Raw genomic sequence first — 19445 nt, forward strand, 5'->3', positions numbered from 1 at the left:
TACTACAAGAAAACATCAAGGATTCTGAGGGAAAAAATCGTCGGAATTTCGTCGGAATATCGTTATTCCGACGCAATTCCGACGAAATACGTCGTCGGAAATAATTCCTCGGAATTTCTTTTTTCCTCTGAAATCCCTCGGAATTTTCCGACGGAATTCCGAGGAAATAAATTTCCGAGGAAATTCCGAGGATCCCTTGTTTGTCGGAAAAGTCCTCGGATATACCGAGGTAGAACTTCGTCGGGATAATTCCTCGGAAGTTCATCGATCGATGCGTGTTTGGACATATATACATCGATCGATAGGAGTATACCGACGGACTTTTTCCTCGGTTTATTCCGAGGAACTGTTCCCTCGGTATATTCCGAGGGATCCGTTCCTCGGAATTTTCCGAGGGAGTTGTCCCTCGGAAAATTCCGAGGGAAATGTCCCTCGCTATATTTTTAAAAAAAAACGGATCGATCGATGCGTTTTTTGTTCAAAAACGCATCGATCGATGTAGTGAAAAATATATTAATTTCCTCGAAATGTAAAAAATATTAATTTTTTTGAAAAAATAAAATTTCTGAAATTTAAATTCGAAAATATGAAATTAAAAGTAAAATTGAAATCATACTAATTAATATTCAAAGTTTCACAAATAAAAATAAAACATTCCGAGATTGGGGAAAAAAAAACTACGGGTCTGGCACGTCCGGGAACACCTCGTTCGGGTACATCCTCTGCATCATCTCCATCATTTGCTGGTTCAGCCTCCTCTGTGCCTCATAGCCCGCCTGTTGAGCCGCCATCTGGGTCTCCAACAAAGATATTCGATCATCTTTGTCCTTCAACTGAGCCGTAAGTACTTCTGGATCAACAAAGGGCGGTGGTGCAGAAGAAGGAGGAACCGACCGGGTGCGACGACCCAAACCGAACAAACGTCCCTTCTTCTTTGGAACCGACTGAATAGAAAAAAGCCAAATTTAGAAATTTAAACCAAGAAATAAATGAATTGAACTTAAAAAAAAAGAACTTACGGATTCAACGATTTCGTTGATTCGAAACCGGGACAAGTTGGTCGAAGCCGTCGAAGCGTCATCCTCGGTTTGAAGCTGAGACACTTCGTCTACCACCTGAGTTTGGACCAGGTCGACCACGTCCCTCACAAGACCGTCATCAATCTGGCCGGTCTTCTTGTTGGTATACGCCCTCCTCATTAGGGCGAGATCATCGACCGGCTCGCCATCATTTTCTTCCGCCTTGAAAAAAACATAAAATTAAAGAAACATTAGAAATTAGAAGAAATGCACAATAAATTTAAATTCTGAAACTCAAATAATTGAAGAAAAAGCGGTTGAACTTACCATGCGATCTCCGAGAGTGGCAATAGATTGAGCACCCAAGTTATGCTTGTAGATGCCCTTCCCTTTACGGTCGCTCCTGCGGTTGGTGGAGTTGGTGGAAGAAGTTTCTTTCGTCTCCTCCTTATCCCAATGCGCACACAACTCCTTCCGACCGTGTCGTTCATCGACTTTGGGACCTTTAATTAAAAAAAAAAAAAAAAAGTTTAATAAAAAAAAAAAAATAGTTTAATAAATTAAAAATTGTTTAATAAATTAAATCGAACCTTATTGATTTCCCACTTCTTCTTCCACTCGTGGATCTGCTTCCCATAGTTGTCCATTACTTTATGGACGAAGTGGTGATAGATAAAGAGCGTCTCATCGGAATTCCAGTTGAACTCTTGCTGAAAAAAAAACACAATTAGTAGAAAATTTATATTAAAGATTAAAAATATAAGTAAAAAATTAGAATACTTACCGCAAACTGACGAAACCACAGAACCTGCTTGTCGGTTGGGAAGTGAGTGAAAGTCGGATGTCCACTGTCGAGGGCCGAGTACATCATACGGTTGATCCATGCGCTGATCCCGTTCCCGGATCGGTTGAACCTTATTAAAAGAACAAACGGTTAATAATGAATCCAAATTTAAAGAAAAAAAAATGTTTAATTACCATGTTTGACCCCGTCCATGTGGATACGGAGTGAGATACGGAAGATGGTCACGACCGGGCTGTTGAACCAACTCCGCAACCCTCATCACTCCCGGAGGACCCGGAGGAACAGGAGCGGATGCAGCAGCGGGAGCGAGAGGAGCATGAGCGGGTGCAGCAGAGGGAGATGTATGGTTGGAGCTGTGGGGCGAAGGGGAATCCTGAAAATGGCTGGAATCCCGAGACTGGCTCCCCGTACCACCACGACCACGACGCTGTCGAGGCCGGGTCTGATCATCATGAGACCTGTAAATTAAAAAAAATATATTTAATAAATACAGAAATATATAAATTAATTTTTTTTATTAAAAAAAAATCCCAAATAATTTAATCACAGAAAAAGATTTATATATATTAAATTTTTTAATAAATATATAAAAATAGTTCTAATAAACAAAAATAGTTTAATAAAAAAAAATTGTTTAATAATTAAAATGTTTTGTAAAATCCAAAAATCGAATTTATAGAAATTTTTTTTTGTAAAAATCCAAAAAATCGAATTATATAGAAAAATCGTTTTGTAAAATACAAAAATCGATTTTATATACAAAAATCGATTTTATAAATACAAAAATAAAAAAATTATAAAAAAATTCTAAATCAATTCAACAAAACAAATTATTCAACCAAATCACAATTCTAAACCTATTATACAACCAAATCACAATCCTAACCAATCACCCTAACAAAAATCTATCAAAACTACACAAAAACCTAACAAATAGAACCTAAGAGAGTGGGATAGGGTCCTTACATGATTTGTGTAAGAGAAGAGGGAGATCGCCGGAGATATCGTCGGATTTCAGGGGGAAATCGCCGGAGAGAAAGAGAGGAGTCGCGCAGAGGAAGAAGAGAGAAATGGGGAAGAAGAAGGGGCTCGTGGTTATAAAACCTAGGGTCCGACGGACATTATCCGTCGGAATTCCGTCGGAATTCTAATTTCAATTTTCGCGAAATATTTGCCCGGTAAAATGAAAATATTCCGAGGAAATTCCGACAGATAGTAAAATATCCGTCGGAATTTCCTCGGAATATTCCGAGGAAATACCGAGGAACTAGTGTTTGGGGTTTCAAAACATCAATTTTTTTTGCCGTATTTCATTTCTTATACAATTGTAATGCATACCATTGAGGATTCTTTGTATACATGAGCATAAACCATGAAATAACAAATTTCAAAACTAATTGAAAGTATTCCCTTTACCGTTCGTTAAAAGGTATAAGTGTTTCTCTTATGTTGCGAGATTTCGTTCATACAATCGGAAAAGTGTTAATTATACGGTAAGGAACAAATTTTGACTTCATAATGAACGTAAGACACTTAATAAGGGTTATATAGGTGTTATTCAAACGGCAAAACGTTGTTTTCGGTTTAAAAACCCTATTTCCTCGGAATTTCCTCGGATTATTCCGAGGGAACTCCGAGGAAACCCTCTTCTTCCTCGAAATTTCCTCGGAATATTCCGAGGAAATTCCGACGAACTAGTGTTTGGGGTTTCAAAACGTAATTTTTTTAAAAAAAACGCATCGATCGATGCGTTTTTGAACAAAAACAAATCGATCGATTACTAAGATGGCCCGGGCCGTAAGATTGTGATCGATCGATGAGAGTATCCCATCGATCTATCGACAATCTGAATTGTTCCTCGGATTTCCTCGGAAAATCTTGTATGTTTTTTTAAAAATGCATCGATCGATGCGTTATAGAACAAAAACGCATCGATCGATTACTAGGATGGACCGGGCCGTAAGATTGTGATCGATCGATGAGATTAACCCATCGATCTATCGACAATCTGAATTGTTCCTCGGAATTTCATCGGAAAATCTTGTATGTTTTTTTAAAAATGCATCGATCGATGCGTTATAGAACAAAAACGCATCGATCGATTACTAGGATTTACGGGGCCGTAAGATTGTGATCGATCGATGAGAGTAACCCATCGATCTATCGACAATCTGAATTGTTCCTCGGAATTTCCTCGGAAAATCTTGTATGTTTTTTTAAATGCATCGATCGATGCGTTATAGAACAAAAACGCATCGATCGATTACTAGGATGGACCGGGCCGTAAGATTGTGATCGATCGATGAGAGTATCCCATCGATCGATCGACAATCTGAATTTTCCTCGGAATTTCCTCGGAAAATCTTGTATGTTTTTTTAAAAACGCATCGATCGATGCGTTATAGAACAAAAACGCATCGATCGATTACCAAGATGGCCCGGGCCGTAAGAATGTGATCGATCGATGCGTTATAGAAACAAAACGCATCGATCGATGCGTGTTCGGAAAACAGAATTATAAGGCAAAACCCGACCTTTTTTGGATCTAAACCTTAGAACTCTCATCCCCTCCGATTTCCCCTATAATTCGCCCCCCCCTTTCTCTCTCTATAATCATCCGATTTGAACAATTTTGGGCTCTATTCCACTTGATTTTTCGAGCTCTACCTGATTCCTACACTCGTCTTCACCCTAAGACAGGTATACTCCGCGAATCTCCACATTCTGAAATCGTGTTCTTGAGCAATTTTTTGGGTTTTGTGAATTTCTTATTTCCGTGTTGATTCCTTGATCAAATATGCATGAAACAGATGTTTAAACATGGAATAGAACACAATTGTCTGTGATCAACGAGTTTGGAACATGATTTGATGATTTAGGGATAGAGAATTTTTTCAATTTCGTTTTTTTTATCACAACTCGATTTGCTTTTCATTTTCATGTTCAGCTTTGCCTTCTTAATTGATTATAACCATGTTGAGAGCAATGATTCTATTTTGTAGAGAATGAAGCGCACGAAAACATCAGCAAGAAAAAACACACAAGAAGCGGGTTCGTCACAGCTGGAGAAGCAAAGGCCAAAGAAGTGGGATAAGTCTGATACCACCCACTACAACAACATGAAGAAGGTAGCCGTTCCGGCTACACAACTAGCATGTCCTGAGACGATGACAATATTGGGAATCAAAGCAGACATTGAAGGACTGTTCCAGAACATGGGTCTAGGCCAACTATGCAACCTCAAGGAACCCACTTATCCGGAGTTGGTACGCCAGTTCATAGCATCCGCATACGTCACCCGTCCCGATGATAGCCATCAGGAAGGTTTTCTGGCATTCGTAGTGCAGAAAGTATACTATGAGGTATCTTTCACAGACCTCTGCGGACTATTTGGATTGAGTGCGGGGGAGAGGACATATGGTCTTTATTGGACTTCAGAGCTGTTGAACTTCTGGGAAACGATTGGCACAGGGGTTTATAGATCTTCTCAGGCAAAGGAGTCACTTATCCGGAGCCCAGTACTGAGATATGCGACACGCCTCATTGGCTCATTGCTATACGGGACAACCACAGCCGCATCAGTCACGCAATGGGAGTTGTGCCTCCTGTACCAAGGTGTGAGGCATTTGCTACCGGCATTTGGAAACTCTACATTCCCACCTGCTACTGCCTTCAACATGGGAGCGGTGCTGGCCGCAAACTTAGCAGGATACAAGGGGAAAGTAACCAAATCCAAGAGCAATGCATGTGGATTTGGTGCAGTGATTACTCGGATCCTTAGACATGTGGGTGTAGACTGTGAGAACCACCAGGTAGCACTGGACAGATCGAACAACATTGCTTGGAACTACCTGGATGTCATTTCTCTAGTAAGTAAGGAGTTCATAGCTGGTCCCCACTCGAGGATCGATCGGGATGGTCCTTACGTCTACGTATTCCAGGACCGAGCGAAGAAAACACTCTACTGCCACCTGCCTCAGATCGGCCTGACTGCTCTACTTTCAGAGGCTGCAGTTGAGTTTCTACCCCCTGCTACCGCACTAGTAGACAAGCCATCCTTCTTCACGCCAAAATATCAGACCAAAGGCAAGGCGTGGTTGATGAAGAAGGACAAGATGAGGCTGCACAAGCCATTCCAGATGATTCACAACCCCATCAGCTACTCCCATCAGACTCCAGCCAGTACAAGCTGCAAGAGCTTCCACCGAACGCCACTTCGCGCCAGCAACAACATTGGAGAGATCAGAGCATAAAGACAAACAACGACATGCTACACAAGATCTGGGCTGCCATTTCACGTATCAGGCCGTGTCGTTGCCAAAAGGATGATGTAGTTCATCGGGACAACTCTCCATCCAGCTCTGGTTCGGGTTCGAGTGGTACACACATGGTAGAAAGAGGTTTCCCACCATGTGAACCATCGAGCAGGAACATCAGGAGATGGACTAGTTGCCCGATGAAATACATTCATCCTTTTGGCAACGACACGGCCTGATACGTGAAATGGCAGCCCAGACTTGTGTAGCATGTCGTTGTTTTCTTTATGCTCTGATCTCTCCAATGTTGTTGCTGGCGCGAAGTGGCGTCGGTGGAAGCTCTGCAGCTTGTACTGGCTGGAGTCTGATGGAGAGTAGCTGATGGGGTTGTGAATCATCTGGAATGGCTTGTGCAGCCTCATCTTGTCCTTCTTCATCAACCACGCCCTTGCCTTTGGTCTGATTTTGGCGTGAAGAAGGATGGCTTGTCTACTAGTGCGGTAGCAGGGGGTAGAAACTCAACTGCAGCCTCTGAAAGTAGAGCAGTCAGGCCGATCTGAGGCAGGTGGCAGTAGAGTGTTTTCTTCGCTCGGTCCTGGAATACGTAGACGTAAGGACCATCCCGATCGATCCTCGAGTGGGGACCAGCTATGAACTCCTTACTTACTAGAGAAATGACATCCAGGTAGTTCCAAGCAATGTTGTTCGATCTGTCCAGTGCTACCTGGTGGTTCTCACAGTCTACACCCACATGTCTAAGGATCCGAGTAATCACTGCACCAAATCCACATGCATTGCTCTTGGATTTGGTTACTTTCCCCTTGTATCCTGCTAAGTTTGCGGCCAGCACCGCTCCCATGTTGAAGGCAGTAGCAGGTGGGAATGTAGAGTTTCCAAATGCCGGTAGCAAATGCCTCACACCTTGGTACAGGAGGCACAACTCCCATTGCGTGACTGATGCGGCTGTGGTTGTCCCGTATAGCAATGAGCCAATGAGGCGTGTCGCATATCTCAGTACTGGGCTCCGGATAAGTGACTCCTTTGCCTGAGAAGATCTATAAACCCCTGTGCCAATCGTTTCCCAGAAGTTCAACAGCTCTGAAGTCCAATAAAGACCATATGTCCTCTTCCCCGCACTCAATCCAAATAGTCCGCAGAGGTCTGTGAAAGATACCTCATAGTATACTTTCTGCACTACGAATGCCAGAAAACCTTCCTGATGGCTATCATCGGGACGGGTGACGTATGCGGATGCTATGAACTGGCGTACCAACTCCGGATAAGTGGGTTCCTTGAGGTTGCATAGTTGGCCTAGACCCATGTTCTGGAACAGTCCTTCAATGTCTGCTTTGATTCCCAATATTGTCATCGTCTCAGGACATGCTAGTTGTGTAGCCGGAACGGCTACCTTCTTCATGTTGTTGTAGTGGGTGGTATCAGACTTATCCCACTTCTTTGGCCTTTGCTTCTCCAGCTGTGACGAACCCGCTTCTTGTGTGTTTTTCTTTGCTGATGTTTTCGTGCGCTTCATTCTCTACAAAATAGAATCATTGCTCTCAACATGGTTATAATCAATTAAGAAGGCAAAGGAACATGAAAATGAAAAGCAAAATCGAGTTGTGATAAAAAAAACGAAATTGAAAAAAATTCTCTATCCCTAAATCATCTCAAATCATGTTCCAAACTCGTTGATCACAGACAATTGTGTTCTATTCCATGTTTAAACATCTGTTTCATGCATATTTGATCAAGGAATCAACACGGAAATAAGAAATTCACAAAACCCAAAAAATTGCTCAAGAACACGATTTCAGAATGTGGAGATTCGCGGAGTATACCTGTCTTAGGGTGAAGACGAGTGTAGGAATCAGGTAGAGCTCGAAAAATCAAGTGGAATAGAGCCCAAAATTGTTCAAATCGGATGATTATAGAGAGAGAAAGGGGGGGGCGAATTATAGGGGAAATCGGAGGGGATGAGAGTTCTAAGGTTTAGATCCAAAAAAGGTCGGGTTTTGCCTTATAATTCTGTTTTCCGAACACGCATCGATCGATGCGTTTTGTTTCTATAACGCATCGATCGATCACATTCTTACGGCCCGGGCCATCTTGGTAATCGATCGATGCGTTTTTGTTCTATAACGCATCGATCGATGCGTTTTAAAAAACATACAAGATTTTCCGAGGAAATTCCGAGGAACAATTCAGATTGTCGATCGATCGATGGGATACTCTCATCGATCGATCACAATCTTACGGCCCGGTCCATCCTAGTAATCGATCGATGCGTTTGTGTTCTATAACGCATCGATCGATGCATTTTTAAAAAAACATACAAGATTTTCCGACGAAATTCCGAGGAACAATTCAGATTGTCGATAGATCGATGGGTTACTCTCATCGATCGATCACAATCTTACGGCCCCGTAAATCCTAGTAATCGATCGATGCGTTTTTGTTCTATAACGCATCGATCGATGCATTTTTAAAAAAACATACAAGATTTTCCGATGAAATTCCGAGGAACAATTCAGATTGTCGATAGATCGATGGGTTAATCTCATCGATCGATCACAATCTTACGGCCCGGTCCATCCTAGTAATCGATCGATGCGTTTTTGTTCTATAACGCATCGATCGATGCATTTTTAAAAAAACATACAAGATTTTCCGAGGAAATTCCGAGGAACAATTCAGATTGTCGATAGATCGATGGGATACTCTCATCGATCGATCACAATCTTACGGCCCGGGCCATCTTAGTAATCGATCGATTTGTTTTGTTCAAAAACGCATCGATCGATGCGTTTTTTTTTAAAAAAATTACGTTTTGAAACCCCAAACACTAGTTCGTCGGAATTTCCTCGGAATATTCCGAGGAAATTTCGAGGAAGAAGAGGGTTTCCTCGGAGTTCCCTCGGAATAATCCGAGGAAATTCCGAGGAAATAGGGTTTTTAAACCGAAAACAACGTTTTGCCGTTTGAATAACACCTATATAACCCTTATTAAGTGTCTTACGTTCATTATGAAGTCAAAAATTTGTTCCTTACCGTATAATTAACACTTTTCCGATTGTATGAACGAAATCTCGCAACATAAGAGAAACACTTATACCTTTTAACGAACGGTAAAGGGAATACTTTCAATTAGTTTTGAAATTTGTTATTTCATGGTTTATGCTCATGTATACAAAGAATCCTCAATGGTATGCATTACAATTGTATAAGAAATGAAATACGGCAAAAAAAATTGATGTTTTGAAACCCCAAACACTAGTTCCTCGGTATTTTCTCGGAATATTCCGAGAAAATTCCGACGGATATTTTACTATCTGTCGGAATTTCCTCGGAATATTTTCATTTTACCGGGCAAATATTTCGCGAAAATTGAAATTAGAATTCCGACGGAATTCCGACGGATAATGTCCGTCGGACCCTAGGTTTTATAACCACGAGCCCCTTCTTCTTCCCCATTTCTCTCTTCTTCCTCTGCGCGACTCCTCTCTTTCTCTCCGGCGATTTCCCCTGAAATCCGACGATATCTCCGGCGATCTCCCTCTTCTCTTACACAAATCATGTAAGGACCCTATCCCACTCTCTTAGGTTCTATTTGTTAGGTTTTTGTGTAGTTTTGATAGATTTTTGTTAGGGTGATTGGTTAGGATTGTGATTTGGTTGTATAATAGGTTTAGAATTGTGATTTGGTTGAATAATTTGTTTTGTTGAATTGATTTAGAATTTTTTATAATTTTTTTATTTTTTGTATTTATAAAATCAATTTTGTATATAAAATCGATTTTTGTATTTTACAAAACGATTTTTCTATATAAATTCGATTTTTTGGATTTTACAAAAAAAAATTTCTATATAAATTCGATTTTTTGGATTTTACAAAACATTTTAATTATTAAACAATTTTTATTTATTAAAACTATTTTTGTTTATTAGAACTATTTTTATATATTTATTAAAAAAATTTAATATATATAAATCTTTTTCTGTGATTAAATTATTTGGGATTTTTTTTTAATAAAAAAAATTAATTTATATATTTCTGTATTTATTAAATATATTTTTTTTAATTTACAGGTCTCATGATGATCAGACCCGGCCTCGACAGCGTCGTGGTCGTGGTGGTACGGGGAGCCAGTCTCGGGATTCCAGCCATTTTCAGGATTCCCCTTCGCCCCACAGCTCCAACCATACATCTCCCTCTGCTGCACCCGCTCATGCTCCTCTCGCTCCCGCTGCTGCATCCGCTCCTGTTCCTCCGGGTCCTCCGGGAGTGATGAGGGTTGCGGAGTTGGTTCAACAGCCCGGTCGTGACCATCTTCCGTATCTCACTCCGTATCCACATGGACGGGGTCAAACATGGTAATTAAACATTTTTTTTCTTTAAATTTGGATTCATTATTAACCGTTTGTTCTTTTAATAAGGTTCAACCGATCCGGGAACGGGATCAGCGCATGGATCAACCGTATGATGTACTCGGCCCTCGACAGTGGACATCCGACTTTCACTCACTTCCCAACCGACAAGCAGGTTCTGTGGTTTCGTCAGTTTGCGGTAAGTATTCTAATTTTTACTTATATTTTTAATCTTTAATATAAATTTTTACTAATTGTGTTTTTTTTTTCAGCAAGAGTTCAACTGGAATTCCGATGAGACGCTCTTAATCTATCACCACTTCGTCCATAAAGTAATGGACAACTATGGGAAGCAGATCCACGAGTGGAAGAAGAAGTGGGAAATCAATAAGGTTCGATTTAATTTATTAAACAATTTTAATTTATTAAACTTTTTCTTTTTTTTTAATTAAAAGGTCCCAAAGTCGATGAACGATACGGTCTGGAAGGAGTTGTGTGCGCATTGGGATAAGGAGGAGACGAAAGAAACTTCTTCCACCAACTCCACCAACCGCAGGAGCGACCGTAAAGGGAAGGGCATCTACAAGCATAACTTGGGTGCTCAATCTATTGCCACTCTCGGAGATCGCATGGTAAGTTCAACCGCTTTTTCTTCAATTATTTGAGTTTCAGAATTTAATTTATTGTGATTTCTTCTAATTTCTAATGTTTCTTTAATTTTATGTTTTTTTTCAAGGCGGAAGAAAATGATGGCGAGCCGGTCGATGATCTCGCCCTAATGAGGAGGGCGTATACCAACAAGAAGACCGGCCAGATTGATGACGGTCTTGTGAGGGACGTGGTCGACCTGGTCCAAACTCAGGTGGTAGACGAAGTGTCTCAGCTTCAAACCGAGGATGACGCTTCGACGGCTTCGACCAACTTGTCCCGGTTTCGAATCAACGAAATCGTTGAATCCGTAAGTTCTTTTTTTTAAGTTCAATTCATTTATTTCTTGGTTTAAATTTCTAAATTTGGCTTTTTTCTATTCAGTCGGTTCCAAAGAAGAAGGGACGTTTGTTCGGTTTGGGTCGTCGCACCCGGTCGGTTCCTCCTTCTTCTGCACCACCGCCCTTTGTTGATCCAGAAGTACTTACGGCTCAGTTGAAGGACAAAGATGATCGAATATCTTTGTTGGAGACTCAGATGGCGGCTCAACAGGCGGGCTATGAGGCACAGAGGAGGCTGAACCAGCAAATGATGGAGATGATGCAGAGGATGTACCCGAACGAGGTGTTCCCGGACGTGCCAGACCCGTAGTTTTTTTTTCCCCAATCTCGGAATGTTTTATTTTTATTTGTGAAACTTTGAATATTAATTAGTATGATTTCAATTTTACTTTTAATTTCATATTTTCGAATTTAAATTTCAGAAATTTTATTTTTTCAAAAAAATTAATTTTTTACATTTCGAGGAAATTAATTATATTTTTCACTACATCGATCGATGCGTTTTTGAACAAAAACGCATCGATCGATCCGTTTTTTTTTTAAATATAGCGAGGGACATTTCCCTCGGAATTTTCCGAGGGACAACTCCCTCGGAAAATTCCGAGGAACGGATCCCTCGGAATATACCGAGGGAACAGTTCCTCGGAATAAACCGAGGAAAAAGTCCGTCGGTATACTCCTATCGATCGATGTATATATGTCCAAACACGCATCGATCGATGAACTTCCGAGGAATTATCCCGACGAAGTTCTACCTCGGTATATTCCGAGGACTTTTCCGACAAACAAGGGATCCTCGGAATTTCCTCGGAAATTTATTTCCTCGGAATTCCGACGGAAAATTCCGAGGGATTTCAGAGGAAAAAATAAATTCCGAGGAATTATTTCCGACGACGTATTTCGTCGGAATTGCGTCGGAATAACGATATTCCGACGAAATTCCGACGATTTTTCCCCTCAGAATCCTTGATGTTTTCTTGTAGTGCATCGACTATGCACTAATCTGATCGATCCATGTTGAGTCATATACTTCTTTTATACATGTTCATAACTTGTCTCATGAGTGTCCAAGATCATGACTTTATCAATGATCATTGTTGTAATGAATTTTACAATCTTATCTAACTATGGCACTGTGGCCAAATACACTCATGAATCTCACACGTGGTCATCGATCTCTATTGCCTTAGGCAATGCCATATTCGTTTTTCATTGCAGTCCTATCCTTATATTGATGTCGTCTCATGACCTCTGTTGCTGTGGATCATATCACACAATGAATATATATTATTAGGTCATGGACCTCGACTACACGAGCTTATGGACTATAACACATTTGTATCCGATTGAGAAGAATAGATTAAACATCTCCTCTCAGCCCCACAGCAGCAGTAGACTGTTCTGCTATGTCGGATCCTTATCTAAGGGATCTGATGTTGGATTGGTCTATCCGGAGAACATGCTATCTGAGGTAGCAAGCTGAGGCAATCCGAATTACCTTTCTTTGGGCTGATCTTTCTTTTCCTCTAGCCCGTACTACAATCTAGTCGGTCCATTCTAGTGTCACAGATCTGTATAAACCTTTTAACCTCTCTTTAGGTTGGTTTAGTATAAACACAAGGAATTCAAATTTCTTTATTAGTTTACATATGGACTGAATTTGATTGTTCTTATAGAACTCCTTTACTAGTATTACATACTATATGCAGCTGCTTTGTTTCGGTTCATGAACAGCTTAGGAACAATGATGTCCTTTATCCAGTGATCCATATGCTGCTTACTACATCTTTATATGTCAATCTAATTTATTTCTTATGACCAAACCTTTGTCAATTTCGAAATTGTGTAGCAGCATCCACCACATAGGAGTTTATCTCCGTATAATCTGTTTCATGGTCTCTGTGAGTATCCTTGTGTAACAAGCTATGATCGAATGCTGTTAGTAGGAAACATGAACACCTTTAGACCTCGTGATCATGTACCATATTTGACGGTTTCTTTTTCCTCACAAGACCCATCTATTTCACTGGTCTATATCAGATGGCATTTCTGTATATATGTATGTGTCCAATACGCCTATCTTTCTCTATAGATACTTTAAACCCCACGTTTATCTTTTCAATCTAATCTTTATTCTTTATGAGTACTCTTTCGTGGGTTCTGATCCTCGTTTATATCTTTATGTTCAAGTGCTACTCACTTATGTACAAATATATATTTATGTGTCGACACTTATATATGGTTCCATTGTGTTCCAGACATGATCTAATCGATTTGAGATTTCATTATTCAGGACCTTTGTTACCTAGTAGCTTGGCATCCCAAACTACATGGTTTGGTACCTTAGATGTTTAGCTGCGCAGCCTTTTCTCAATGTCTGGTATGGTTTCCCTTATGACCTCGGATCTGTATTCTATGCACCTTTCTCTTTTCTTTCCGAGGTTCCTTATCTCATGGAACACATTGGTCTATCTTGTATAGACTCTGTAGCAACTTGACTGTGTCTCTTTCTAGGACATCAGATTTCGTTTGGTGCTAAGCTGATTATGACTTAGTCATTCTTTTCTTTTCTTTTCGGGTCAGTGTCTGGCATCTCGATTAGCTAGCTATGTATAATCTTTTCTTTCTTTGGACGTCTAAAATTCTAATCCGATGATCTTTGCCAAGACAATGATGGTTGATACCATTCTGTTTCTTATCATTCTTTACTCTTTACCAGCTTATAGCTTTCTCCTTTTAATGTTGGATAGTCGGATTCATTGATCATGCAATCCGTGTACCTGGCCACTATCTGATCACCCATATTTGGCTCAAGGTCTCTTAGAAGTCGTGGGAGAAAGTCATACTCTTATCCAACATATATTCCCAATCCTCTTCTGAGGTTCCATCTTAGACGACACATATATGTATGTGGTGGTTTATTCAAAGTCTTTTAAGATGGTGTATGTCTGATTTATGACCCGTATTCAATCTGAGATGGGAATATCTATGCTCACTTACATGGCCTGATACATATTATCCTTTTATACATGTAAATTCATGATGTCCCCAAGCTTATAGACTTTTAGAGTCTTAGCCTTATAGATAATGGCTTATACGGCCGAACCTTTATAGGTAATGGCCTTAAGGCCGAGCCTTTTATAGCATGGTAATAGACCATAGTAGTACACGAATTTGTAGTATTGATCATGTGTGATCATGTATCACGGGTTTATCCTATCTCCCCCTCATGAACATACTATAATTTCGTGATGCTTAGGACAATAAAGCCTAATGAGTTTCCCCTTTGTGTACATGTTACACAACATGAGATCTTTATGGGATAACTCTGTGTGTCTTTTTCAATATCAATCTTTGCATCAAGTTTAGACTAGGATGGCTAATCCGGTCATGCCATATAGTGTATAATTTTCATGGGATATATCAGTATGATCACCACGGTTCTTGCCTCTTATCATACTAATTTGTAGCATAGTTTTGATCAGTAGATTACATAGGTATAGTCTTGACCACTTTCTTAAAAGGGTCTTAGGCGTTTCCTTTCAAAATCTGAAAGAACTTGTTTCCTTTTTCCCATTGTTTCTATTTGGAAACCATTTTAACTCAATGGGTCACACATTCTTTGGGTGTATATAATGCCCTTTGGGCAATGCCTTGGCCATAGATTTCTTACTAGGCTACTATACCCGTACTATAATGCCCTTTAGGCAATTCTTTATCAATAAAATCATTCACATTATCAAACAAACTCAGGCAAGATATAATAGCAATGAAATCAAAGCAATTCATAAAACAATAAGACAAGATGTCGATTTTAGTCTTTGAGACAATCAGAAGTCTCAAAATCCAAGAGGTCGTCCTTTTCAAGGTCGAAATCATCATCAGCATCATGCCCGGTATCATGAACCACATGGGCTTCCGGGTTCTTGTTCTTAAGGCTCTCTTGATAGAGCACACATAGATGTTTAGGGGTTCTACAATTCTTGGCCCAATGGTTACTCATCCCGCATCTATGACAAGCTGATTTGGACGAGTTAGACGGTTTGGATATGCCGCCTCGACCACGGCCATAGCTAGACCATATGAGTAGTTGTCACGGCCACGTCCTTTGTTTCTACTACGGCCTTTGCCGTGTGATCTCTTATCATCATGGACATGGTTGCACTCTTTGGGATCTTTCTTTTCAGCCTCATTGGCTTCTGGTAATGCTGCTGTTCCGATGGGTCTCATCTCACTGTTTTTCATCAGGAGTTCATTATTAGCCTCGGCCAGGAGTAGGCACGAGATCAGATATGTGTATGAGGCGAAGCCTCTCTCTCTATACTGCTGTTGCAGCAACACATTCGTCGAATGGAACGTGGAGAATGTTTTATCAAGCAACTCTTTCTCGGTTACTTCTTCACCACAAAGTCTCATCATTGAGACTATCTTAAACAATACTGAATTGTATTCATCCATAGACTTATAGTCCATGAATCTGAGATTCTTCCACTCATGTTTAGCCTTTGGTAATAGCAAGTGATCATATCGTCGCTGTAAGCGGTCCAAAGGTCTAGTGGATTCTCCATGGTGAGGTACTGATCTTTTAGACCCTCAGTGAGATAGTGGCGTATAATACTTATAGCCCTGTACCGACTCTTATCAGTCTCATTGTTGCCCTCGATGATAGCATCACCGAGTTCCTTTGATCTCAAGTTAATCTTTGTGTCAAGTGCCCGTGGAAAATAGTTGTCTCCAGAGAGATTAAAGGCAGCATAGTCTAGGTTTGAGATTTTCGACATCTGAATCACATTATCATTCATAATTTAGGGTTTCACAATGTGATCATGTGGCCGCAAGGCAACCAATAATTTTTGGCCACAATCAAGTCTTATACAATCATGTTTCAAACAATTTAATCAACCATGGTGCGAACAATCATTAGATTCTATATGTGACAAATAGATCAGGCCACACGGCCATACAATTTTATGATGCAAACTATTCAAGTTTATACGATCTATATGTCATGTTGGTTGATAATTAAAACAAGACGAATGCAATTCATATTCAGTTTTATATGTTATGCAAACAACCTTAATCAATTGGTTTCAATTATGAAATCTAGGGTTTTGATTTAAACAATACTAGAATTCGATTTTAGCAATATGTGATCAAGGTTTCAAGGCCTTTAGGATTTAAATTCGAGATTCAGATTATACAATCAATCCATCAATTCTAAAACTCAGATCATCAATCATTCAATCAAGCAAGAACAATTTAAAATCGATTTCAAGCTTTAGGGTTTTAGGGTTTTCGATTCCAAGATTTAGGGTTTTTATAATTCAGATCAGAACAATCAATCAACATGTTCTAATAGAATCTATTTCAATCTAGTGATTATAAGATGATCAGTTTTAGGTTATACCAATTTTTAGGGTTTATCAAGAACACTGGATTTCCATAATAATGGATCAGGGTTTTAAGGTTTGATCATTATGTTCTTAGATTAATTGGTATACCTCTGTTTGTAGGGCTGAAACCGGACCACCAAAGAGAATGGATGAACCTCGAGCTGCACACGGACGGACACGAGCTGGCAGTCGTCGGATGCGAGCTGAACGGGACGAGACGCGTCTGCTTCCTATCGGGTTCGCGAGCTGCTTTCTATCGGGTTTGCAAGCGGCTGATCAGGATTGCGAGCTGGTTAATCGGGAACACGAGCTGGCTGTGATGCGAATGGAAGCTGAGGTCGTCTAGGATCAGGAACACCTTAGGGATAGAGCTGATCGGTTGTTGACGAGCTGGAACGCGAGTTAGGACGAATTAGGGTTCGTTGGGGTTAGGTTTAAAGTCGCCGACTAGGTTAGGGTTTAAGGGGTTGGTGATTTTAGCTTAGATTGCAGAGAACAATCGTGCTGATAACGTGTTGTAAAAGTATGGAATTTGTCTGTCTATTAGTAATGAATCAATGGGGTTCCTTTTATGAGGATTACAAGATAGAGATAAATGGAATGTATACAAATCCTAATCCATCTAAATTTAGGATAACTACAAATATAAGAAAAAGGAAATAGGGTTTCATTTTCTCCTAATCTAGTAGCCGCCTCTCTCTCTCTCTAAAGTCGGCCGCCTCTCTCTCTCCTCTCTCTAGGGTTTCAGCCATCTCTCTCTCTTCTAGGTATTGGGCCGGTTATGGACATTCATCACTTGATTTATAACAAACAGCACATTTAAAAAACTCAAGCGCGTAAGTATACGCGCTTCTCCAAAATCGAACTCAAGCGACTCCGCAACCCTAACACTTCTCTGCATCAAAACGACGGTTATCTCAGCCATTGCTGCTCTCCGTCGCCTGCTCAGGCACGATTAAAGCCTCTCCTCCCTCCATCTCGAAGATCCCCTTGTGTTTTCAAGGAATGGCAGCTTTTTCAACCGGTTACGGCGAAGCTCGCATGCCAGCTGTCTCTCTTCCGTCGCAGTTCACGACTCCTGCTTCTGCGACTCACAATCTCGACTCCTCACTCGTTGATGCCATACATGACTCCTCTCCCGTCGATGCCGTCACTGATGTTGATGTTGTTGCTATTGTTGCTGATGGTGCTCAACCACCGGAAATATCCGAACTTGAAGAAGAAGATGGGGAACAACTCGACGAAGCTGAGGGAACTAACTTCGTAAGGTCCTTGGGAGCGTGGTCCAAGCCCCTTCACTTCACTCCCCCTCTGACCCCTCCGGAACCTGCAACTCCAAGGCTAGGAGTCTCTGAGGCGGTTATGTGTCAGATAGATTCTTTCTGGCCAACGATTGGTGAGGCTATCATCAATGGTCCCAAGACTAAGAAGGGACACACATCGTTATCTGTACAAGCACCGCCACAACTACCGGTAAAAACAATTCCACCTCCGGCTCTTAAGGAAGATGGTAGCCTTCGATTCCCATGGGCTGCTCGCATGAACCAGTCCACTAGGAATCTCTTCTGTGCTACTGAACCGACTTATCGTCTAGATGGCACACCTCAAATCACAATTCCCTCTAAGGTACTTAGACTAGGACCGGAGAATAAGGAAGCATATGTCGTTGGACAGTTTCATAGGTGTTCAATTCCTCCTGGAGGTCTTATACATGCAGTTCTAAATAGGTTATGGGGTCGGGAATGTAGGATTACCTGTCGGAAGTTAGAAAACTCGTCATTTTTATTCCATATTCCTCATGAAAATACTCGTAAATTGGTTATTCAACGGGGCGTGTGGCATGTTGATGATTGTCTACTTTTTGTGGCTCCTTGGAGTCATGTTGACTCTTTCAAAACACCTGAGATCTCGACCTTGCCAGTGTGGGTTACTCTTAAAAATATTCCAGATTCTTGCTTCTCTAGACTTGGCATCAGCCACATAGCATCGGGTTTGGGAGAGCCAATGCTTACTCACAAGCCTCGTTTAGATCCAACAAACATGGGAGAAGCTAAAATACTAGTTGAAGTGGAGTTGGATAAACCGTTCCCGAAGCTCATTGCACTTGATGACAAGCAAAGTAATATCTACTTGGTAGAAGTTGAGTACTCTTGGATTCCTAGTGCATGTGAAAGGTGTGGTGCACTTGGTCATAAAGAGAAAAGTGCTTATTACCACCTCAGCCACATGATTCTGGTCCTATTACAAAGGAGACTCAAGTTACAAATGAAGAGGTTCCAATGGTGGACATTGTCAAGCTGCTGCAAAGCTCAAGCTCACCTACTACCCATCAAACACATGAGATTTCAAAAAAAGTCATTGGCCACCCTTCTGTCCGAGGGTGCATTTGCTAGTCCGATCACACATTCGCATGAGGTACACACTACCCCTTGCTCTCAGATTGATAACACTTTACCTCTATTAGCAGCCGATGAAGCTGCGCCAACTCAGTCACGTATTATGGAAGATATTCCATCACATTCTATCATTTTGGAAGGCTCTCAAGCTTCTGAAACTGAGCAAGCAATTGATCCTCATTCTCCTCTAGATCATCAACGATTCCATATGGAGCCGGAAAC

The 19445-nt window shown here is 40.8% G+C and overlaps 1 protein-coding gene across 1 annotated transcript; it reads right to left on the bottom strand.

Annotated features, from left to right (window-relative positions):
- Positions 1–15433: 15433 nt before the first annotated feature.
- Positions 15434–16215, bottom strand: LOC125591939. The gene is made up of 2 exons (XM_048766867.1): positions 15897–16215; positions 15434–15831 (listed from the first exon to the last, which is right to left on the bottom strand). The coding sequence occupies exons 1-2, from the start codon at positions 16213–16215 to the stop codon at positions 15434–15436; spliced, it is 717 nt and encodes a 238-aa protein (XP_048622824.1).
- Positions 16216–19445: the final 3230 nt, after the last annotated feature.

The sequence above is a fragment of the Brassica napus genome, chromosome C8 (assembly GCF_020379485.1).
Source record: "Brassica napus cultivar Da-Ae chromosome C8, Da-Ae, whole genome shotgun sequence".
Lineage (NCBI taxonomy): Eukaryota > Viridiplantae > Streptophyta > Magnoliopsida > Brassicales > Brassicaceae > Brassica > Brassica napus.

Coding starts and splice junctions, on each gene's coding strand:
- LOC125591939 (XM_048766867.1), bottom strand. CDS start 16,215: ATGTCGAAAATCTCAAACCTAGACTATGCTGCCTTTAATCTCTCTGGA. Junction 15,832..15,896: donor CTCAGATTCATGGACTATAA/GTCTATGGATGA, acceptor TTTGTGGTGAAG/AAGTAACCGAGAAAGAGTTG.